Below are 24,394 nucleotides of genomic sequence, written 5' to 3' on the forward strand. Positions count from 1 at the left end.
CACAGTTATGTCTGCCCTGCAGTGGGGCTGGAGCTGCAGCACAGCATAGATGTAGTTGGATGTAGGTGGCTCTGTATGATCTGCCTCCAAGGTAGCTCACTTGAGCCCCACCATGGACTCAGCAGAACTTGTCACCTGCAGGGACTTTGAAGTGCTTGGCTACTGTGACTATACCCCCATTTTCAGTCTAATTGTGCTGAAGTCAGACTTCGATCCTGAGGGGTATGGGTAAGGCTGGCTGTGTGTGGCTGGGGGCACACTCATTGCACTGGAGTGTGTGGGGCTGGCAGACACAGCCCCTTAATACCTTAGTAAAACTCATGCTAGCACTTAGGTGTAAGTGCACTGCATTGCAGTCATCATAGTGCTGTGGTGTGGAAATGTCCCATTTCCAGTGAGGTGCAAGCTTGGACCAAACTCTCTTGTAACAAATATGTTATTGCATAACAATATATATCTTGTGGAACCCAATCAAATACTGGTGTGAAGGGCAGGCTTTACACTGGCATTCAGTTTAAGGTAGTTGCACCCATTTATATTGGCAGAGGCTTTGTTCTCATTTCTCTTAAAGCATTTCTACATCCAAAACATTTGGATCATGCAAAAAATTCCAGCACCATTTTGCTTATCTTTTAATGCATGCTAATTATAATGAAAAGTCCTGATGGTTCTTCCAGGGTTGCCAGTTGACTTGGTATGAGGGAGCCTGAGGGAGACAATTAAGCTGTATTTTCAGCACAATCTTTCCTGACTTACATGTGCACACTGGTAGCATTGGATTCTGTGGACTGCAGATCAAAGTGGAACATCTTCAGATAAACATTTCTGAGGCTGAGGGAGAGTGGGGGATTTGCATTCAACTTTCTGCTCAGCCATGGACTTCATGTGCCGTATTGAACGTGCCACTTGGGCCTTACTGCAGAGGCAATTGGGCATTGTTATTCCTGGATTTCAGGCAATCTGATTAGTAGCAGTTGTTCTGGGCGTTTCAGTAGTGCTTAGTTTTGAACTTCAGAAGTAAAACTGAGGAGCTTTAAGATTCCTCTGTGAATCCAGTTCCTAGACTCTGTGTCTTGGTACCTGTCTCCTTACCTCATACTGGTGCTGGGAAACCAGTGCTTTGGTTCCTGGGGAATGCATAGATTCTTCTGTGATACATTTAGAATTATCTGATAAATGGAGAGTGGGGGATGTCATAAATTGAGGGAGAAAATAGCAACGTGTCAAGTAAAAGTTTTTTATAGTGTAATCACTATGGCTTAAGTGACCTTTCCTGAAGACATTTTCATCCTCCATGGAGTCTTTCTTCTTTGCCTTTTAAATTAAAGTGTTTTTTTTATTAGTACACTTTGGAAGTTATTTCCATGTGTATTAAAAATTGCTTCATTATTTCTGTCATATAATTTCAGCAAGTTTTGTAACTTGGGAATTTATGTTCACTGTTTTCAAGTGATATATGTGATCCATTGTGACACAAATCACTGCAGATCCACTGGCTTTTCTTGCATGTGCTATGTCACATTGAGACAGCATCAAGATGCATGACCTAATGGTATTAGGGAATCCAAAACTCTGATGATGTCATGATGCTATTATATAATTTTGTATCGTGAAAGTAATTAGGAAGATGGTACAGAGCAAATAGAGTTGTAGATGGGGATTGGGAAATATGAATTCTGTTCCTCAATGTTGGGGGGAATTGGTTAGCCTTATTCAGTTTCTGGCTTGTTATTTGTAAAATCTGAATAAAAATTCTACACCCACATTTGACATGATAAACAGATAGAAAACAACAGATAAGTTGTAGCAGTACTGTATAATCACTTGTTATTATCATTGTTCTCCAGGAATAAGGTGATCCAAATGTTGAATAAGCTGTAATTCTTTTTTAAAGCAACTGGATAAGAGAAGTGAAATATTTGAGCCCCTGATTTTAGTATTTGGATTAAAAGGTCTGTGAGCTTTCTCAGCCTTCCTCTGAAAGCCTTGTAATATGTTCCTCACCCCTCTAGCAGAAGAAATTAGTCCACTCACATACATAGAAAGTATACTAAGGCAACAGTTGTGCTTAAGCTTGGACTGCAGCATGTGAGCAAAAGAAAGTACCAGGTTTGGGTTGAAGTATCTGCAGACATGTGGCCACAAGGCCAAGTCCCCCCTGCTGCTGAAAGCAGCCATGAGGTGCCAGCAGCAGTGGTGGTAACTCATGTAGTGCCAGTTGCCTGGAGTGACCTGATGTGCCTGCAAAGTGTATAGAACTGGGCTGTCTGTCAAAGAAACTGTTTATTTGCAGAGGCACAGTAGTAACTAAGTGGTTGCTAAGTGTGTGTCTTTTTCGGTGGGTATTTCAAGAATTTATTTTGCATCGAACACAGTAAAAATCTGTTTTCCTGAAGATCCGTCAGCCTTTATTATCTTGACTATGTCAGCATTTGAGCAGGTATAAATGGGATACAGGTTATGACATGAGACTCTTCACAAGTCCCAGCTTGCTTCTCAGAGGAGTGTGTCTGAGCTGTTGTTGCTCTCCATGCCACTGATGTCATGGCAGCACTTTCTCCTGAACTCTACAGCAGAGGGTAATCAGGGGCTTAGCCCTCAGCCAAGGCTTGGCCTGGCACTCCTGGCTGGGAGCTAAGCAGGGGCAGCACTGCAAAAGCTGCGTGATGATCCAAAAGTACCTTAGCCCAAGAAGGCGATGTGAATGTGCTTGTTGGAAGTTACACCAGGGAGTAGTTACATACCTGTTAGTCAGGTTCTATTTCACTCTCTTCAGAAAAATATTACTTTTTTATGAGTAGCCTGCAGGTTAGGAGTAAAAGAAAAAGTGGAGATCAGAGTGATTTACATTAGAGGAATACTAAGTAGTTTCTCTCTTGCAACAAGGCACAATAAGGTTTTCTGCTTCCAAGCACAGGCTCAACTCTGCTAAGCAGTGATGTTGTAACAGGTAGATCTACGTGCTCTTGCCCTTTTTAGCAATATTCAGTGCATTTTTTTCCTAATTAATTTCTAATCTTGGGAGAGAAATTACCTAATAAGGTAAGATGTACAGAAACTTCCACTGGTGAGAGACCCAGGGTCTTTGTGTACTTGATTGCTCTCACAATATTAAACTTTATGCCTTTCAGAATGTCAGATTTACTCTATTGAATAGTCTTACAAACTACTACTGTCAATGTTTCAAAAAATGTCTGTCCTCTCCGTTTCACAAATGATAGAAAAGATGCACCTGGGTGTTCTGTCATCTGTTTCAGGTGCTTTCATTAGTCTAATTCAAATAGTTGAACCTTTTTTAATCTGTTGATCCTAGTGGGTAGAACTAGTTTATAGTTGTTTACCCAAGCTGGAGGAAAAATAATTATAGATTCTCTAAGACTTTGCAAGCTCAAACCTGAATCTGCATGGCAGAACCTGAGCTGTGAAAACATCTGTTACATGTTATTGTTAAGAGCTTCTGCTGGTTCAAGGCAACATTTATGTAGTCTCTCTGATACTTGTGTTCTGTATCAGACATTGAATTCTAATGGTATGTTGCTGCACTTGCTTATTTATTGTTTTCTTCACATTTTTTCATTAAAGAAGTTAATGTAAGCATCAGATTTTGAGATTTACTTCCTCAAAGCCATGAAATAAAATAATGTAGTTTCTCCAGCAGTACCAACTCATCCAGCTGCTATGACTGACCATAAATTTAGATTACAAAGGCCAATTATTGTCCAAAGGTATTGTTCAATTTTCCTTTGACCTGAGTTTTCCTACCTTACCTTGTCCATTGTTATGCAAAACCTGTCTTATTTCTGCTTTCTCTGAGATGTTTTAAGTCATTTGTTGATAAGTGAAGTATTTTTTCCAACATACATCATGAAAACAGATGTCCAGGTAACAGCTGTGAGGTCACACTGGCTCTCTCTCTTTAAGGGAAATCCTTGGGACAAGGCAGTGAACTGTCTAACTGCCTGCTGGACTCAGTCTTAACTACCCTAAATCTAATGGTCTGATCATGTAACTTCTTAGTGTTACTAGATGCAAACTTTTGCTGTTCTTTCACACTTTTGGAATTTTAAGCTTAGGCATTCTCATACTAAAATAACTAAGTCTATTACTATCATTTAGTAATTTAAACAATCTATATTATCTGGGGTTTTTTTCTGGTTTTCTCTTTTTTTTCCCACTTGTGCATATAAAAATACTCACTGAATCTCTAGAGCAGGTATAATTCCTTCACCTGTTATTAACTTTTGGAACTAGACTATTATTAACTGTGGCAGTAGGCAGATGCCTTAAAACATGTACCTATGAGAATATTGTCTTCTGTGTACTGCAGACACATCCCAGTTACATCCATCAGCTATATATCTACCTATCTACCTACCTAAATTTTGTGGAAAAATTTACTTTATTATGCAGGAGAATTCTGACTGATAGGCTTTGTCCTTAGGATTTTTTGGGGGATATATTTTGTAACAATACAGTGGTATCTTTTTTTTCTGCTTCTCAGGAGACCCTGGCTGACATTTTTCTCTGCCTTGGTTATACACTCTGCAGAGCTCCTTATGCAATTTACTCTCCATTGAATTGTGAGCTTTTTTATAACTGAAAATCCAGATGACTCAGACAATTCAGAGCTGATTCAACAGCAGGAGGTCAATCTTAGTTTCTCCTTTACCCTTTGAGTTTTAAGGATTTATTTTCTATCTATGAAGGACATTATTTATAATCTCTCTCTTGTGCAATTTTCTCAGCCTACCACTTTCTTCTCCTCTTTCTTTTTTTTCTGTTTCCAGTATCTAAGTAGCTTGTTAACAGCCGTAAAAACTGGCCAGTAAGGCATTTAGCATAGAATGCCCAAACTAGTTGTTTGTGAGTGACTGATCTGCAGTTTTATGAACTTGTGGTGATACTGGAAAGGCAACAGGGAAGTAAGTATTTCACATCTCCCACCAAAATAGCCAGCCTTAAAATCTCAACTTATCAAACAATATATGTTTTAATTTATAAGTCTCTAAATAATTTTTTTCTTTAAATCTTGATTTTTTTTTCCAATGGGCCTTAAAGATACTACACTGAAGTGAAACACTAGATGAATAAAGTAGCTTTCTGCTTCTACCAAGTATATTTTGGGTGTACATTTATTTATATATTTATTCCCATTCCAAGACTTGTAATCCCTTTTATGTGTGGAGTAAGGTGCCTGATAATTTTTTCAATGTCAAATTAAATAACATATGAAAAGGGAAGTAAAATATTAAAATGTGGGGCAGATTTATTTCTAATAATACTGTTATTATATATTGTTGATCTCTTCTCCATGATTTAGCTCTTAGAGCTTTGCATAGACATTTTAATGCAAAATGTAGGTCCTGAAATAAACTAAGAAAATATAAAGATTATCATAACAGTTGTACCATAATAATAGCAAAATATATTCAGCTGTTTTATTAATTATGTTGTAAAAAAAAAGGAAAACTGTTTCAAAACAATGTACTGCTTTAAATAGCATAAATAAATACAAAATACCAAGAGAGGATCAAATATATACAGTCTTCGAAGGAACAGAAGTAATACAGAGATTTAATAGGATAAATCAATAAATAAATAAATTATAGCTGATAATCTACCCCATAGCTTTCAGGGACTTTGGCTGTCTTTGATAGAGAGTTGTTCCTTCAATTAAAAGCTCTTTTGCTCATTTTGTCTTAGGGAAAGTATACTTTTGACTATCCTGCCTATTTCCTGGAGCATCTGAGTCTGGAGGGAGATGGCTTGTTTTTTCCAATCATACACACCCTTGACTACTCATGGTTTATGACTTCAGATAAAAATACAGTCCTAACAGGTGGCACAAATAAGTTGCTTTAGGAAAATGTGTGAGTTTTGAACTAGGAAGTGACTTGCTTAGGCAGTCTTTGTCAGGATGTTATAGAGATTATCTTACACAGCCACTCTCATGACTGATTGTCCTCTAACCCCATTTCAGAAACAGAAAAAAAATTACTGGGCCTTTTAAAATCTTACTGAGTTTGATATATCGATCATCTGACAAAGAGCATAGAGAGAAGTTGCATGGGAATTTCCCATTCCAATAGATTTTTCTTTTCCTTTGTGGAAATAGCAAAGTTTACCAACACAGACTCTGCTTTGCGAAAGTTATTGCCATATATTGATTAAACTACATTTACTACACTGTTCACATCAGTAACTTTTGGATTGAAATTACCTTACATGAAAGTAATTAATTCACGATTCTTTCTGGTTGCTAATTTCTGTTACTCATTTTAGTAATGCTTTAAAATGAAAAATCAATATAATAAAGATCTGTTCCATCATTGCTAGACAGGAATAGTCCCCTGTTAGAAACAGGGGAGGGCTCCAGCTCTCTGTGTAGTATTTAACTTTCAAAAACAGCAACATGTTTTACTTGACAATGCCCTGAAAAATTAAACTTCCAACCATATCTAACAGGATGATAAACATTCAGAGAGAAGAGGATTTCAATATTAATCATTCACGGAGAGCCATACAACTGAGAGAGAACGAACTGATGCTGATGAAAAGCATTAACTGTGGTAATGAAACTTTTTAATGTCTTCTACTGACAAGGCAAGCATTGGAAAGCTGCTGCTTCTTTGAAATGGAGAAAGCATAGTAATTCAATAAATGTTCTTTATTAGTAATATAATCTTCCCAAGCAATTTCTGAGCTTAGCTCTCATAAACCAGTAATGCCCTAATAAGCATTTGCACTGTAGCAGGTAATTGTTTAAGGCTTGTATAATAGAGAACCAGATGCATCTAAACATTCTGTGTGGAAGAGTTGTGTCAGCCACCCCAGGCAATGCAGAAATGAGCCACCTTCCCTTTCTTCATCCTCAAATTCTGGGACTGACCAAAATTGCAGGAGCCAATAACATGAAGTGGTTACCATTTCCCCTGCTTTTCATAATGCCTGGTTTACTTATAAGAAATAGGTCAAAGCACAAGAAGGCAGGAGGAGAACATGCCAAGGACCATAGGATCCAAGGGAGCTATATTCTGAAGGAAACTAATCCATGAATGACTTTTCTTTTCTGGACTTCTCTTGACATCTGAAGAGGTTCCCAGAATTTTTGCTCTTCTCTGTAATGCAATGACTATTTCAGCCCTGACCATGAAGCACGCAGGGAGAAAAAAATTCTGGTATCCAGTGAATAAATTGTGGTTTATCACTGCTGCTGGCCCTCCTAGAGGGGAGGGCATCGTGAGTTCTGTACCTTTTGGATACAAACATATATCTGAACTTTCCTTTTTATGAGGGATATTTTTAGTATACTTAGGGATATTTTTACACAGTGTATGTCTTTTCTATGAATTTGTACAGCATAACTATTCCAATTAGTGTATAAGCTTTGTTAATCTGTAGTTCTATAAATCACCCACACTGGTGATATTTTTCTTGAAAACTGAAATTAAAAGATATATGTATATATCTATTCATTGTATAAAACTAGTGAGATATAGCTACTGATGCAGGATTAAAGTGCTGCATATCAATAGCAATGAAAAATTTCTAGCTTAAAGATTCTTTTTCTCTTTGGGGAAGATTCTATGACAAAATCTACTCTGCTTCCCTGTTTACATAAGCCTTATTTCTGGAGTTGCTAGTTGCAACATTACTCTAAGGCAACTGAGATGTTAAGTAGAGAGTGCAAGATTAAAACCTGTCTGGATGATATGCTTTGTTTAAAGTCAGATGTAATACATCCTACATGGTTTTTCCTAACTTACTGTTGACTGGGGCTGTGTAACTAATGCCAAGGTCAGCTGGGACAAATCTGATATTGTTCCCATTTCTGTGGGATGATTTTTGTTTCCTTGCCTTGCTTTGCCTTGCCTTGCCTTGCCTTGCTTTGCCTTGCCTCACCTTGCCTCACCTTGCCTTATGGAATTAAATACTGAACATTAGGATGCCTAATAAGCTAAATAATTTGCTTAAATCCAATTTGGATGCTGTCCTAGTTACTGTAGAAGCAGTATTCAGCATGCTGGATATTTGCATTGCTCTGTGAAGAAAAGGTTAATGCCATAAAAATTGTGTGTCCTAAGATAGTTGTATCTTTTTAGCAACTGTCCACTCCATTTCCCAAAGGTAATTTTTTTGCTAGCTTACTGAGAATATGATTCTGCAGCCCTTATGTTCTGTACTCAGATATCCTACTGATTTTAATTTCTATAAATCAGCAGAATTCTTATGGGGAGGAGGGGGGGGGCAAAGACCAAAGACTAATAATATTTTGATATCTCTCTATTTCTGAGCTAGTTGTACTGCATTTAGAGTTTTACCACTTGCAGTCACTTCAAAGGAAATGAGCCTTATATGCTTCTAAAAATGATAGTTTTCTGGCAATATGAGGAGTATAAGAACTGAATGATGCTTTCAGTCCATAAAAGAAGTCACTGGGCAGTCATAACAGAAAAGAGATATGAATCTTAGTTGTGGCAGGTATCAACTAATCTCCTCCTGAAATGAATCCAGAAGATATTTCATATTCCTTGGTCTGTCCTGGTGATTCAGCCTTCTTTACCTCTCTGCCACCTGCCAGGCATATGAAGAGCCAGGCTGCCTCTGCATAATCAAATCTCTCCATCCTGTCCTGCTGTCCCATCAGTGTACCAGCTGCCTCTATGAGTTGTTGAGCTGCTACCTTTTAATCCTTTTGCTCTGGCAGAAGCCTTCAGAATCCTCCCACTTACTGCATTTTCCCACAAGAAACCTGTAATTTCAACTTCTGATGTTCTTGCCAACTTTGTAAATGTACCATGGCACAAATCTCTTGCTCCCCACGTTTCCTTTTCTAATAATTTTTTCCCACATAATCATTGGTCTCTTCTTTCTTTTAGTACAGTCTGTTGTCTGTAGTTAAGCTGGCCTGATGGATGAATAAGGCATTGAATGAGTAAGAAGTGATCAAAGTAAAAGAGTTGTGTATTAACCAAACATGTATTTTGTTACATAATAATTTGACAGTGTTCCCTATTATATTAGTGATAGTAATATTCTAATCTAATTAATTTCTTATCCTTCAGTCTAACAATTTGTTAAACAGAGAAGATTTTTAAATAAGAAGCAATCTCAACTAAGTTAATTTAGCAGAGCTTAAAAGCTCTGGCTATTAATAATTCATGGTGTCAAGTTACCACAAAGAACCTTCAAAAGCTGATTTATTTATTATTTTACTATTATTCTGGCTCTTTAGTTTTCCAGCTGCTACTTTCACTTCAGGCTTCACTTCTCAAAGCAGAAAAGGCTGTTGCTATGTCTCCCAGAAGTGAGTTTTCAATGTTTAAGTTCCTTCCTTGTTGCTTTCACGAATCTCCTGCTAATCCTTGACAGTATAGTTTTTGCCTGAAAGGTAATTATGATAAGAAATTATGACCAACTCAAAGGGGTAGTCTCTCAGCTTATTTTTTAAGAGACAATCCTGTAACACATTTAACGTAGCAACTTACTGAAGCACACATACCTACGTATATATAGCTCCATCCCTTGAGAAAGGGGAAAAGTAAAGGATATCTTTGCTACTACCAGTGTAAGTAAGTGGATGGGAAATTTCACTTTGTATCAGTTCACCAATTTAGAGGAAATATGATTATATTTTTAGATATGAATTACAATAATCAAATGAATTACAATAATTGCAGTGAATCACCATTAGAATGGATTATAACCATTTAAGACTAAAGACAGCAAATCTTTGGGCTGGAGCAAATAAAATGTAATTCGCAGAATCAGAGAAAATTTTTGGTTCAGAGCAGGGCTGACTTCACTTTTAGGTCAGATTCCTCAGAGCCTTGTAAGTGAAGTTTTGAATTTATTTTCAAGTATAGAGATACCTTGAGAGTATCTGAATAATGATTGATAGAAATGGAGGTTTCCTGAAACAATTGTTTTGTAGGAATGCAGTCACTTGGAAAAATATGCTGACATCAGTGTGAGCAGGTCTAATGCCTTTGTTTAAAAGGTTGGCCTTTCAGTCCTGTTATGAGCTTAGCTTTGTAGCCAAAAAGGATAGTGTAGAGACAGTGTTCTGAAGAAGTTGGGGACTTCTGAAAATACAGAGACATCTGTGCTGCAGTGGGCATGGAAAGTGGAGATTTATGAAACAAACCAGTGTAGGAAATCCCTGTGAGGTGTGTCCTCACTGACCTGGTGATGGAGTCATTCATGGCAGTATCCCAGGGCTGTACGAGTGCTTTGTGTCTTTGCAGCTGACCACCTTTTGTCACTTAAATTTTCCTCTTTCTTCAGTTTTCTGTCTTTGCTGCAGCCTCGTGAACAAGCTACAAAAGAAAGGGCATTTTTCAGAGATGAGATGTGTGTGAAAACACGAATGTAACATGAATGTCTTGGTGTCAAAGAGAAATGTGTGATACACGAGTTCCTTGTAGCTCTGTGGATCATGAATACTGAGGCCACACCAGGTGCCGAAGAGCTGTGTCTGAATGATGAGTGTTATGAAATGGACTTTAAATATTTAAAACTGTCAAACTGATCTAAGAAAATAATGAGCTCTATTTCTAGCTTTCTTGCACAGTTACCTGCTAGCAATGGATATTGTTTGTAATTCTGTTTGGTAAATTCTGTAAGCTTAGGTTTGGGGTTTTTTTATTTTCTTCATTGAACCACTGCATAAAGGTGTCCTAAACTTGCTCTTTCTGTGCTTTCATTGTAATTTTATGAAGTAATGGATAATATCCAATTTTGGAATGGGATTTCAGGTGTAATGCTAATGAGAAATGTCTGGTATAATTTGTAAGAACATTAGTAGTTTTACCGCACAACTGTGTGTGAGCTGACCCAGCAGAAACTGCCACAGAGGGAGTGTTGGACTCTTGCCAGGATGAGCTGCATACATTAACTACAGCCAGAGCTGGATATATGCAGTGATTTTGGCACATATTTTATTATATTGGCCTATTTGCCTTTGCCTTTTGATAGAAAGTTAGTAAGTGGGTTAGTTTAATCTTATGTACAGATTTATGATTGCAGCAGGAGTTCTGTATACCTTATCTGTTCATGATGCAATGGTTAAAGGCCAAGCTTGGTTAAGGAAAGAGGTAACTGCAAGTTTTACTATGCAGCTGCCCTGAATTATGGAATCATCAGCCATGAAAGGGAGACCTCACAATTGCATGCAGAGTCCCATGCCAAAGTGACAATCTCATTTCTTTACACACCTTTGGATGGGTTTACATTTCCCCTCCTCAGTATCTCAGAATATGTTATTCCCCAGTCACAGAATTAGCAAAAGATAATGATGCTAATTATGCAGAGCTAAAAATTAGTCATACTTCTGTTTAACTGTGGAATTTCAAAATGAGAGGGTGGGTTTGTCCAGAGACCCACAGCCCTGGCCACTAAAACAGCCACCCTGCAAGTAGACAGGGAGTGACTTTTCATAGAAGTTTTCCTGCAAATGAACAAAGTCTCTTTCAGTTAAAACAGAAGTTTATTTCCATCTCTCTTGTAACTTCAGCTGTTCACAGATCATTGAGAAATGTCTATAGTATCTGTAAAAGCACTGGGGACTGCTGGGATCCAGTTCCTACAGGTAGCTAAACTGGGGGTTGGGGATGAGAACATAAGGAACACCAGAAAGGTGGCTGCAGAGGATCACCATTTCCTTCCTTCATACTTCTGGGCTTTCAGATTGATGAAAGTTTTATACTGACAACATAGAACCTTGTGAACTGGGCAAACATTTACTTTAAGTGTATCCCCTTAATGACTGCACAGAATCTTTAGCCAATAAATTATCTTAATTAGTCTCACTATTTATAATAAAAAGGTACAAAAGAGAAGGCAAATTACAATGCAGAAAACTGACATATTCAAATGAGTGAAATTAATTCTGTAATATGTAAAGAGAGTTTTAGAACTGGTCTGTAAAATCTTCAGGCATTGCAAAATGTCTGAACTAATTTTGAATTATGTACAAAATTGGCTGTGTGGATACATAGTGTCCTACACAGGGTAGGTCTGTGTGATCACTTTTTTCCCCACTTGACTACTGCAGCATGAATAGGCAAGTGCTCTGCTTATGTCAGCTACTGTTCATTAATCTGCTGCATCAGTCTTCTAGGGCATCATTGATTACCTTGCAAAGGGGATTTATTTCATCAAAAGAAATTATAAGAATCTGTGTGAATGAGATAAGTAGTTTATTCCAACATTCAGAGGTTAGTCATATGATTTTTATTGAGCCAATTATGCCAAAGATTGCCAAAGTTTAAAGTCTGTATAGCATTGCAATTAGCAAAAATGTGTCTATCAATGAAAATAACTTCATAGCTGCAGTAGTAATTTTCTAAGTGGCAGGCTTTTTCCTAAGTTTATCTTCAGTAAGATTAAGTAATCATTATTTGAGCTTTCAAGTACTAGTGTTTCATGTAAATTCCCACTGACAAAACTGTGTCTGTATTTTTTTATTATGACAGTATAGTGGTAGACATGCTAATGCGGGCTTTAATTCTCAGGAATTACAGGCCTAAGGGTATACGGTGTCCTCCTGGCAACCCAAGTCTTTGTTATAACCTATGAAGAACTTGCATACAATAATACTTCTTAATTTGAATACAGATAGCAGTTTTAAGAAGATTAATTGAATTATTGATGTAAACACTAACTAGTCAACTAATGTGCTGTGACTGCTACTCATTATATCAAACTCAATCATTTCATTGTTGCCTTGTCCTCCTCCTCATTTGTTTCATCTCCATATGCTCACTCTCTCATATACTTGCACTGCATCGTATGGGGTGCCCAAGCTTACTGGGGCAAAATGTTGCCTTCTATGTAAACAGTGTCCAGCTCTACATAATACGGCAATACAAATGCAATATTAATGCTTATGCTGCTACTAATTTGACTTTTTTCATCCATGTTTGAGTCTTGGAAAGTATAATTCCTATTTTAGAGCTAGTTTAGTGTGTGTAAGTGAAACACAAAATTGATCACATCACACGGGAGCCCTTTAAAAGAAGGGTGCTAGTCTAAACTAGTCATCAAAGCTCATGTCATTATCATTGCAAGTGGTATCATCAGAGGCTGGTATTTCTTAGGATGTAATGAATGACATTTTCAGAAGATGATTAATCCTGCCTTAATGTAGTAGAGCTTAGTCACCTGACAGAGTTGTCTCTCTCTGTAAACTACTACTTTGACCATATGAAAAGCTTATATTTGGTGCATAACTTGTTTGAATCATACTGCAAGTGTTCTGGGCAAGAAGCCTCCATTTCTGATTCTGGGCTGATTCTGCTCAAACTGCTAGGAAATTATATTTGTCTTGCATTATGATGGTCCTACAAGCATAAATTTTAGCCAAAAATGCCCTGGGATTTAGGACTTACATTACTGCATATAATTTTGCAATTTAATTAATCAATTAGAATGTCCTTATGTAGGACTAATAGGACACTACTAGTGTAGTAGTGTGGAGATGTAACAGGAAAACAGTCATGGGGCTTGCAGCTGCTGACACTCTGATAAACATGAAAGAAGCAAAGAGAAAGATACAAACAGTGGGATGATTTGATATCAATTCTTATTTTTCTTTCCATTGAGATGGCTTTGATGCATTGGCTCTGTTTCTTTACTGCCATTTGCCATAGCAATGTTATATAATTAGAATATACTATTAGCAGTGGTGATATAAGCATATGAAAGGTTAGTGAATTTGGTTTGGAATTGGAAATATCTTCCTGTAATGAAGGTCATGATCTCAAAGTATTGCAAAACAGTGCATCTGAGGTTTTTCTTTGTCTGCCCTGCTCTGCATTGTGTCTCCTGAGCTGAAATTTCACTTAAAGTTAGGTAGCAAATGAAAAGACCAAGATAAATCTATGAGGACTCCTGCTCTGAGCTCAGTGTCACTATTCCCAAGGAAGTTAATTTCAAAACAAGTCTGTCTGTTAAATGAGTTTCAGCTGATAATTTTATGAGTAGCCTTCTGAAACAAAAATTGTTGGTTCTGGGCTTTTCTCTGCCATTCTGTTGTCTTTGCATATCACAGTAGTTGCAGAATATATTTAGCTGGTTACATTAGTCACTGGGGATTGTGTTCTTATATTTCTATTTGTTTGATTTGATACATGTTTGCATATTCAACTGTGCAGTCAATAAACATCATGTTCTTTATAATAAAAGGCTATCTTTGGTTTTACTTGATCAGCTAACTGCATATTCATGAAGGCAAGTCACTGGTGTGCAGCCTTTGCTTATAAAGTACATCTGTAAGAATGAGAATGTGCTATGAGTATTAAAATAAAGCAACATTTGGTATTATTGTCTGTTTTTGTAATATGCCAAGCACCTTGTGGAGGTGGACCTACCTTACCTATGCATTCCTACCCTTCATTGTTACACTAAATAGTAGTCTATACATTACAACAGTCGACCTCTATGAAGAGAACAGTAGCAAGCTTCAAGTGCGTGTAAGTTTTTCAACTGGTGCAAGTTAGACAGGAGCTAAACCAGATTTTAACTTAATGTTATTAGCTGCAATAAATCAAGCCTTTCAGACTTATTCTAAATGAAAAAAGATCTTCTGAATAGAAGGTGAAGAAGGGGCTGAGAAAGGTTGAGAGTGTGAGAGCAGGTTTTACCTGTACTAAAATAAATACACAGTTCATCATTGTTTTCAGAAACAGACATAAATTTAGAGAGCTTTCAAAGAAAAAAAATCATTGAAGTTTTTATATACCTTCTGCTTTAAAGTTTTGTAGTTGAGCCCCTTGCTATTCAATAAAGAGTTATGGAGATTCCTTCTAAAATCCTTTCGAGATTTTGATAGTAGCTTCAAAACTGTTTTGTGAAAACAAGAATTTATGTCCTCTAATGCATATATGCATTGATATCTCCATTGGTATGTGTATGAACAGAAGTTGGTTTGTAATAGACTATTTTATTAGCTGGTTTCAAGAAAAAGGTTGATTTTCCCCAATGCCAATTTTTGAAAGAAATACACCACCTGCATTTCTCTGAGGCATGCACTCAAATAGGATGAAGAGCTGGGTCTCATACTTATTGCAGTCCTGCTGTTGACTTTGGTCTCTGGATCAGGCCTTATATCCTAACAATGAAGGTGTTTGTATGCAGTTTACAGGATTAAGATTTTTGTGTCTGTAGTAATGGTTATTGAACTGTGGTAAAGAAATGGTAAAAAATAAACTTTGTGCTAGGCAGAATTCACCACAAGATGTCTCATGTCTCACTTTCAAAAATCTGTAAAGGTATTGAGCTATCCAGCTAAGCCTGGTGAGAGTAATGCAAATGACATGATTTAGATTCTTCTGGAGAGTGTGTTAAGAACACATAAAAATAGACTGGATGTGGAATCCAAGCATGAGGAGTGTGTTCTTTAAGGGCTGATTAAAAATAAATGCACAGAGATTAACATCACTGAATATGGACAAAATTTTCTATAAAGGGGAGAAAAAGGAACAGTTACAGCCCAAGTACAACACTAGGAGAATGACTACAGGTTATAAAACAGAGCAATCAAGTCTCATTTGTTATTTCTAATAGACTTTGCTATGTAAGATAAGTGGGCTCTTTATAGCTAAGGTGTCCTTTTAAAGACTGTTTCCACTCCTGATTTTGGAAGGCTTAGGGGGTGAGATTGGGTGTGGGAAACTTCTACTGTTGCCAGTAATGAGCCAGAATGACAAGTTGATTATAAAAATAAAATGTTGCATTTCATACAACTGATGGCCCAAACAAGTAGTTATGCTCAGAACTGATCTTTTGTATTGAAAAGTTTTTTAATGTAAGTACATAAAATAAAGTTGGTGAGTTGGGTTTCTTTAAGGAATCTAATTTTGAACTGTATGATGGACTATTTTGTTAACATATAACTACAAAGTATCTCGAAAACGGCTTACATAAAAGTGTCTGGCAAACCACAGAGAAAAAAATTAAGAATTATTTTTTTGGAAAATCACGAGTCACAGAATCACATATGAAGGTGTTTAAGGAATGACTGGACACGACACTCAGTGCCATGGTCTAGTTGACATGGTGGTGTTGGGTCATATGCTGGACTCAATTATTTCAGCAGTCTTTTACCATCTAATTGATGCTGTGAGGCCTTTATGGCTCCGGCGAGCAGTGGCGACGCGTTTGCCCGCCCGGGCCCGTCCGAGCCGCGGCTGTCGCGGTGTGGGAGCCGCGCTGCCCGCGCCCGCCCGACGGACGGACAGGTGGTGTGCCGGTCCAGAGGGGCACTCACGGTGCCCCCTGCCCCGTAGGCGGGTTCCCTTACTAATCACGGCCGCGCGGCTGTGCCGTGGGAGCCTTCCGGGGCCGGGGGATTCCCAGCTTGGTCTCCCCCCGCAGTGCGGAGCCGCCTCCGCCGCCCGCTCCTCCCCGCCGGGCCGGGGTCCGAGGCGGCCGCCACTGCCCGGGCGGGGCGGGGAGGAGCCGCCCCCCGCCGCCGCCGCCGCCGCCGCGCTCCGCCCGCCCCTGCACGAGCCGCGGCCGCGCTGGAGCCGGTGCCGGTGCCGGTACCGGTGCCGGAGTGCCGGGCCGGGCGCCGCCTGCCCTGCCCTGGCCGCGCTCCCCGCCGGGCCCGCCGCGCTCCCGTCGCCGCTGAGCCGCCCCCGCCCGCGGTGGCCGCCGGCGGGGAGCGGGCGGAGCGCGCCGCCGGGGCCGGGGGCTGCCGGAGCCCACGTACATGCGAGTGCCCTCTCCGCTCACCAGCATGCTTTACTTCCAGATGGTGATTATGGCAGGGACCGTGATGCTGGCTTATTACTTCGAGTACACGGACACCTTCACCGTCAACGTGCAAGGCTTCTTCTGCTACGAGGGCGCGTACCGAAAGCCGTACCCCGGCCCGGAGGACCGCAGCGCCGTGCCGCCGGTGCTGCTCTACTCGCTGACCGCAGGCGTGCCCGTGCTGGTGGTAAGCAGCGTCCGCCCGAGCCCTCGCTCTCGCGGTTCGATGGGCCGGGCCGGGCCGGGGCGGACCGGGGGTCCCGGCCGGAGCGGCGCCGCCGAAGGGAGGGCTCGGGCCGGGCCGGCGGGTAGGAACCCACCGTGCTGCCGGGGCTGGGCTGGGCAGGGCCAGGCGGGCAGCGCTGCCCCTGCCCCTGCCCCAGCCCCTGCCCCACCGCTGCCCACCCGCGCCTCTGAAGTTTATTTTTAGCACCGGTTTATGTAACTGCCAATGCCTGTATTGCCAGCCCCGTGCGACTGCTTTTGGTAAAAATTATCTGTTTGTCGAAACGCGTGTCGGTTGCAGGTACGATGGACAACCTGAGGGAATCCCCTTGTCAGCAACCACTTACTGATGTGTCAGCCGGTACTAATTAGAAACCCCCCTGTCAGTTTTGGTTTTGGAAAGTAAACTGATATGTGCAAGGAACAGGGAACAGTTCTACTTGATTTAGTTGTCTCTATATGTCACATTTATGATTTACTGATATGTGTGCAAATGAAACTGTGCATATGTAACTGAATGTGATCTTCTGTCAATCAGTTTTAAATAGGTCTGTTTAAAAAGAGATTTATTACATTGATTTTCTTTGGGTTTATCTTTTTGGGAAAACAGCTAAGAGGGAAAAAACAGTGAGATGTCTTCTCTTCAAGCTGTTGAAGGTACTCTGTGTTGTCAGATAAGGAAGACATTAGTTAATTTAGTGATCCCTGACCATACTGTGGACCAAAGAGTGACAGAGGAATATTTAACCATTGGGGATGGATCATATATTGACTCACCAGGTGCATGCACAGTTACAAATACAGAAAGTTCTTGTAAAGAGTTTATTTTAATCAACTATGAGCATTAGAATAATTAAAAATAGCACCATAAGAAGAGGCCCTTTAAGATAGTAATTATTTGTTTCACAGATTATATTTTCAGAATATAATCAGGGTGATGCTATGGTAATCCCAGACAAATTCTGCATTTTAGCACCATGAGATCACAGCTGGTATCCAACACAAAACATTTTAGAGGATAAGCCTTAGTATTTGAGACTTTCTTTGGGGTTTTTTGCTTTGTTTTTATTTCCTAGGGATTGAACCTCATCATTTGGCAAAACATTGTTGGTTGCTTGTTGGTGATGTTTTTCTGTTGTTGGCATGTGATGTTTGTTTTGCTTTTAATTCTATTTCTTTTGTTTGGCTCAGGAAGTTATAAAGATTATGTCAGATATTCATGTTGAGCATCAGTTTTTCCTATATGTGTCAGCAAAATGGATTGATAGTTTCCATTAATTTCCTGGGTGCTAGATGATTAGGTGAGAAATCACCATGACATTTTGGGTTGGCAGTCTTGTAATTAGCCTTGCTAAAAAGCTAATAATAGAATTTAATTGTATTTAACTGGGCTTCCTCTCCCAGTCACCAGTCTTTTGGGCAAATGATGTAATTTAGGATGTCAGGGCATGGAAAACCACATTCTAGGTGCCTGTGTTGCACTTTTTGAAAAAGTAATTTTGTTTAATTGTGTTAAATTGAAAATTCAGTGCCTGGGTATCTTGCTACTTCAACAGCACAAAGTCTAATAATTAATTTTATTGATTGAAGGCAACAATTTTCAGTCTTTGGACAGAATTTTGGTCTGATTCACTTTGGAAAATCCTCCTGGACTTAACATTTACACAGGATGGCACTTGCTCAGTTGTGGAGAATATGTACATGGCCTTTGCTCATTCTTTTCATTGACAAAAGTGGTGAAAGGAATATTTCTTCAGCAAAGAAACTTGTTTGTTTTCAGTTGTAGTTGAAGTTCCTTCCCAAGATCTTGGAGATTAATTAGATTATCTTCTATTTGATTTGTTTCTTGTCTATGACAGTTTCTACATACATGTTCTTTGTAATTTTTTTCTGTAAATGAAATACAAAAATTAATCGTATAACAAAGCTGTATTTCTGTCTGTAAAGATACAAATGTAGACCAGTGAAGAAAACGGATTTCTGTGAAGGCAATTGTACCTTTTCTCCCCCCAAATCATTATTGTCCTCAAATATAGCATATTAAATACTATGATTTATGAATTTTAAAAGAAACAATCCTTTTTACTGTTTCTGGAGTTTTGAGAGTGAGCAAGAAAGAGCCTTTACCTTGTTGTTCGCGGCAACTGAGTTTTTTTGAGGGATGGAACTTGTTGAATTGGAGCCATAGAATGCTTCAAGGTAACCAGGTTCTCTTAAAATGACTCAATTAATGGCTCCATTGCATTGAGTTTTAATGAACTTTCTGAAAAAAAAGAGTTTTTCCAGTGCCTGTCCTCTTTCTACATGGCTGCTATTAGAAAGCTGCAAAAGTAAAGTCCCAGTGTGTGGTTCTGTCGTGACGAGTATCTCCAAAGCACTGGGACTCCTGCAGCTGTGAGGCTTCACACAGCTGCTCATCCAGAGCTCCAGTGCTACATCAGACATGCTGTGGCAGATCTGAATGTCAAGCCTTGAGGTTGGGCTGAGTGTCTGGTCACAGAACAGCAATGTGCATGTGCTGAGATGTGAATAAAATGTATTGTGAGCACTGTGCTAATCCTGAGAACTTTCAGGTAAGTCTTTAAAATGCTGCTTCCTGCTAGTACATTCCTGCAGCCCTTGTACAGCACTGCTGCCATGCTTTCATTCCTGAATCCATCTGCTTCCCCATTTCCATCTGCCTCCATGCCATCCAAGGACAAATGCAGCTGGCTGTCAAGGCACAGGTGCTCAGGAGTCTGATCTGGGAAAATGCAGTCCCAGGGCAGAAGCAGCGTCTGCTTTGCTCTACTGTCATGCTTGACTTGCAAGTGCTCTGGTATAGGAAAGGGAAACTGTGCCTGAAGGAAGGAGGTTTGGTTTTGTACTGTGTGCTTGGGACTTACTGAGTTTGTGTATCTACAGTCTTTGCTCAACTTATTACAATGTATTTACCAAGCCTTTGGTCATCCCTGAATTAGCGGCAGTTAGACTGGCTTTTATGTAGGTTTCATGAAATAAAGCAGGATGCATTATAATGTTGGGTTTCTCTGGGTTATCTCTAAAGGGTGTATGTTTCTTACCTGTTAAATCTGTAGTTTGAGTTCTTACACTGTAGAATTTTGAGGGCCCGAAAGATTGGTTTATTTTGTAAAAAAGGCTGAAACCAACTGCACTTTAACATAAAGTATATAGTCTAGTCCAATGTTAGATTTTTATTTGTTGAAGGTCTCCTAAGTCATGCTTTTAGGTACAAGTAAAGTAATGCCTCAAGTGAGTAGACGTGTTTGCATAAGGAGCATTAGACTTGCTAGCAGTAAAATGTGGATGAGGTGGAAATTGCAATCAGAAGAATGGAAAAGCCCTAAGTTTGAGATTTTTTGAGGGAAGAATGAGACTTGGGCAGAGGCAGTGCCCCTGTGGGCTGCCTTCCTTCTATTTATTTCAGGGTTGAAAGAGTACTGCTGGCTCTGTGCTCCCATCCTTTTACTGTCCATAGCACTAATACCCTGAAATCTCTGGTAAACTGTGAAATTCTCAATATGTGATTTGGGTTTTTTTTCTTGTTTGTTTTTTTCTTTTTTTTTTTGTTTGTAATTTTTATCTTTAAGTCAAATGTGAAGGTGACAAGAAATAGGCTCTTGATTTGAGTCTGTTCAAATATGTAATAGGCATAAAACTGCTAGTTGAGAGCTCAGTGCTATTTAAGCCATTTCCCAAAGTGCCAGTTCTTGCTCAGTGGGCTGGTTGCTTTTTTAAACTTGTTATGACAGATGTAGCTTGGGAAATGCACGTCAGTCTAATCCTTTAGCTTCCAGTAGAATTGATTTGTAGAACAGTGAGGCTAGTGCCTCATGTTTTCAGAATCTATAGAGTGATCAGTTCTGTGTTATTTCTTTCTGATAGATCTTAATAATTTTGACCTCCTTAAAAGAACTCAAAAGAATTCTTTTAGCGATTCCACATTCTCATATGGATTACTTAAAATGTCAAAGTTGCTGAAGCAGTGGATGGTGCAAAGTTCAATGTATTGGACCTAAAATGTATGCTGACTGTCATATAAAAGCCAGGAGGAGATAATGACACATTTTCATTAAGATATATAAACAGTTTTGTTATGCAAGTGTTTTTTGTTTTTATTTCCAAGTAACAAATGGATGATTACAGTACTTATCCATAAAATATAAACTTCTATTTGCCTTGATGAATTCCTAGATTATTCCATTTTTCCTGTAAACCAAATAAGACTAATTTGTTTTAAGATAATCCTTCTAATGTCATCACTGAAAAAATATCTGCCATTTAGACATGAAGTATTGTATTTTCTTTTTTTTTTGGTAAACTGGGGAAATCTTTAGATAGGCACATCCCAAACAAGGAGTGGGTCTCAAAAATCAGGCATTCTGGCCTTCAGTTTAGCTTTAGTAGTAACTTTTTCCTTTCTTTTGAGGAAGAAATTTTGTATCCTGGCAAAAAATCCCCCCTGTAAGGTGAGAGATGCAATGTCATTGGTTTTGTGTCAAATTTGTTGTACTCTGATGCTTAAGAAAAAACAAGATAATTTTGTGAAAACTGAGAAAGAAGCCCCCTTCATAAGTCTCCTTTCTTCTTCAGTGTCTGCTGATCTCAAATAGTTCCACGTAGCTCAAGAGTAGTTGAAGAATGTGCAGAGACCTGAAGGAGATGCACCACTTGATTCCAGCACATAGATGTAGCTGATGTGATTGGGCATGCTCCCATCTCAGTCTTCCTTTCTGAAGCTGCTAGTCCCTATTTTCCTCGTGACATCTATGATTCCATATGCTGTGGCATCAGGGACTGATCAGATTTTACCAAGCTGAGTTCTCAAAATGCTCCTGGCAGAGAAGCTTTTTGTTAACCTGTAGTTCACTGGAACTATTTTGCTAGTATATAACTTAGTGCTGTACATGCAAATGGGTTCTATATTGTGATCCATTTTTGAGACATCAAAATGCTTTGTTATCTGTTCATTATAACTCAAAGAAAAGCACAATCTAGAATTAAAGTTCTGAAAAAATAAGTTTTTCTGAAAATGTTCACTGTGGATTTGCTGTGCCTGGAATCTGTAAGTTTGCCTCACACCTTAGATGTTTCTTTATTCCTCACCTTTGAAAAAAACAATACCTTCACAAATGTTTCTTCAGCCTATTTTAGGCTAATTACTTTTCTATTTTATAACTGGTACTAATCTCTTTAGCTTCTATGCACACCTTGATAGTTTGGAAAAAAACTAAAGCACAGGGGTCATTCTGCTTTTGTGGGACCCCATCTGGAGTACTGCTCTGGGCCCCCCAGCATAAGAATAACATGAACATGATGTAGCGATGCCAAAGGAGGGTCACAAAGATCAGAGGGATGAAGCACCTCTCCTATGAAGACAGGCTAAGGGAGCTGGGGTTGTTCAGCCTGGAGCGGAGAAGGCCTTGGGGAGATGTTATGGCCCCTTCCAGTACATAAAGAGGGCTGAGAAAAGCTGAAGAGGGCATGTGGTGATAGGATAAGGGGGAGTAGCTTTAAACTGAAAGGAGGTAGATTTAGATTAGAAATTAGGAAGAAATTCTTACCTACGAGGGTGATGAGGCACTGGAACAGGTTGCCCAGAGAAACTGTGGGTGCCCCATCCCTGGAATTGTTCAAGGCCAGGTTGGATGGGCCTTTGAGCATCCTGGTTGCAGAGGGCAGAAACCAGGTCATCATTAATGGTCCCTTCAAACTGAGACCATTCTATGGTTCTGTGAATCAAACAGACTTTTCTCCTGATCACTACTTGAAGGATCTGTGCATCCTGAAGGAGACTGTTTTGTCTTTTCTGTCAGAAACAAATCAAGGAGACTTGATAAATAATGCAAGGATAAACAGTTGCCAATGGCTCTGTGTTACAGGGCAAAAAATCTTAAGTGTATGTAGCAAGGTATTCAGTTTTCATTTTTATGTACAACTTCTAGCGCAAGTTGGAGGAAAGTGTGCAGTCTGTCCTAGCATTCTTTTCTGGGAACAGTGTATTTTTTTTATGCTAGGTAGCTGCAATACTGGAACATCTAGTGCCATTTTTGGTATGACAACATATACACTACACAACAAAAGATTAAAATTTTATGCCTAGAATTGTAGGAATTGGGTAGACTAATCAGCCTCTGAAATCAAATGGAAATACTTTTATTTGTATGAGAAACTCTCTTTAGCTTCTTGATATGTGACCTATTTCAATAATACTGCAATTATTATCTTTGAGTAGCTAAATGTTTTTAGCTTTATCTGCCTTTTTCTTGCTGATACATTTGTCAGCTGTTAAAACTTCACATGAGTAAGGAATTGCCAGAATAATTTGTTTACTCTGTGATCATGTTGTTCTTGCAGGCCCCATTTGGTCTGTGTTATCTTGGTTCTGTTTCAACTTATTTGCGCAGCTCCAACTTCTTTCCTTGATAGTTTTCATCTTCCATTCTCAAATGGTTTGGGGGAAGACAAAAACCTGCAGCTTCTTTTATTTTTAATTTAATGTGCAAATACTGTGGACTTCAGAAAGACACTTTTTTTTTGAATGGGGAATGCCCTTTTCTGTAATGGTGGAAGGCAGGAAATCTTTAAGGGATACTTTGTGTCATGCTCTTCCTTTGTGAATAGATAATTGCTTTGCAACTTTACTTAAGAATAAAAAAAATAAATCACAGTGTTAAGGCCTGTGGTAACTTCGTGTAGCAGATGTCTGTATTGGCCTGTTGGGACACATAGCAAGAAAAATGCATGATTTGATAGTCTGATGCTGGTTTCATCTCAGCATAAAACCACTAATCCAGCAGAGCTGTAACCAGGAGAAACAAAGACTCAGAACCATTGTGGATTTTCTTGGGAATTCGTCTTTATCTGTCTGTCTTCCTTTCGTGGTGTGATGGCTTACATGAACACTGCCTGCAGAAGTTGTGTTTGTGCTTCCAGTTGAATGTATTTCTGTTTTGCTTAGTATGCCTGCAATTTACAAACACTAACAAGATTGAGGCCATATGCTTCATCCTTTGATGGGCTCTCTGGAAGTAAAGTGGTAAGCAGATGTGAACAAGGCAGACGGGGTTCTGTTTGAAACAGCTGAATGCCTATTTGTCCTACAAATGATGCACTTATGTTTAAGTGAGGAGTTGTTAATCCAACAAATCCTGTATGATAAAGGAATTGGTATGCGTTGTTTGTAATCTAAAATAGTAGGCTTGAAGTAATAATCAATTTTTCCACAAAACAATTCCTACTCGTTGTACATCCTTCAGGATTGAAGAGAGTGGTGTCCATATGATACATACTAAATGACAGTCAAAGTGGAATTTTAAGTATCTTTAGCTGTTTCTCAGCCTTAAAAGCAGTGTGATGTTTAAAAGCTTTATATGCTCTTGCAGTATCTCTTAGATACATTGAAGTGTGT

The 24,394-nt window shown here is 39.1% G+C and overlaps 1 protein-coding gene and 1 long non-coding RNA gene across 4 annotated transcripts in view; one reads left to right on the forward strand and one right to left on the reverse strand.

Moving 5' to 3' along the window:
- PLPPR5 (phospholipid phosphatase related 5) overlaps positions 1–24,394 on the forward strand; it is a 91,118-nt gene that overhangs the window by 32,426 nt on the left and 34,298 nt on the right. The window contains exon 5 of one of the 3 annotated variants that reach the window (XM_071565149.1): positions 16,757–16,945. In XM_071565149.1, coding sequence (XP_071421250.1) covers positions 16,757–16,945 — 189 coding nt within the window. Of the gene's footprint in view, positions 1–16,446; positions 16,946–24,394 lie in introns of those variants that run through there. The other 2 variants (XM_071565151.1, XM_071565150.1) reach the window with 2 other exon arrangements.
- On the reverse strand, positions 8,920–17,028 carry LOC139676319 (uncharacterized). The gene is made up of 3 exons (XR_011698640.1): positions 16,738–17,028; positions 10,186–10,319; positions 8,920–9,384 (listed from the first exon to the last, which is right to left on the reverse strand). It is a non-coding gene; the product is annotated as an uncharacterized lncRNA (long non-coding RNA).

Source organism: Pithys albifrons, chromosome 10 (assembly GCF_047495875.1).
Source record: "Pithys albifrons albifrons isolate INPA30051 chromosome 10, PitAlb_v1, whole genome shotgun sequence".
In the NCBI taxonomy this organism is placed as follows: domain Eukaryota; kingdom Metazoa; phylum Chordata; class Aves; order Passeriformes; family Thamnophilidae; genus Pithys; species Pithys albifrons.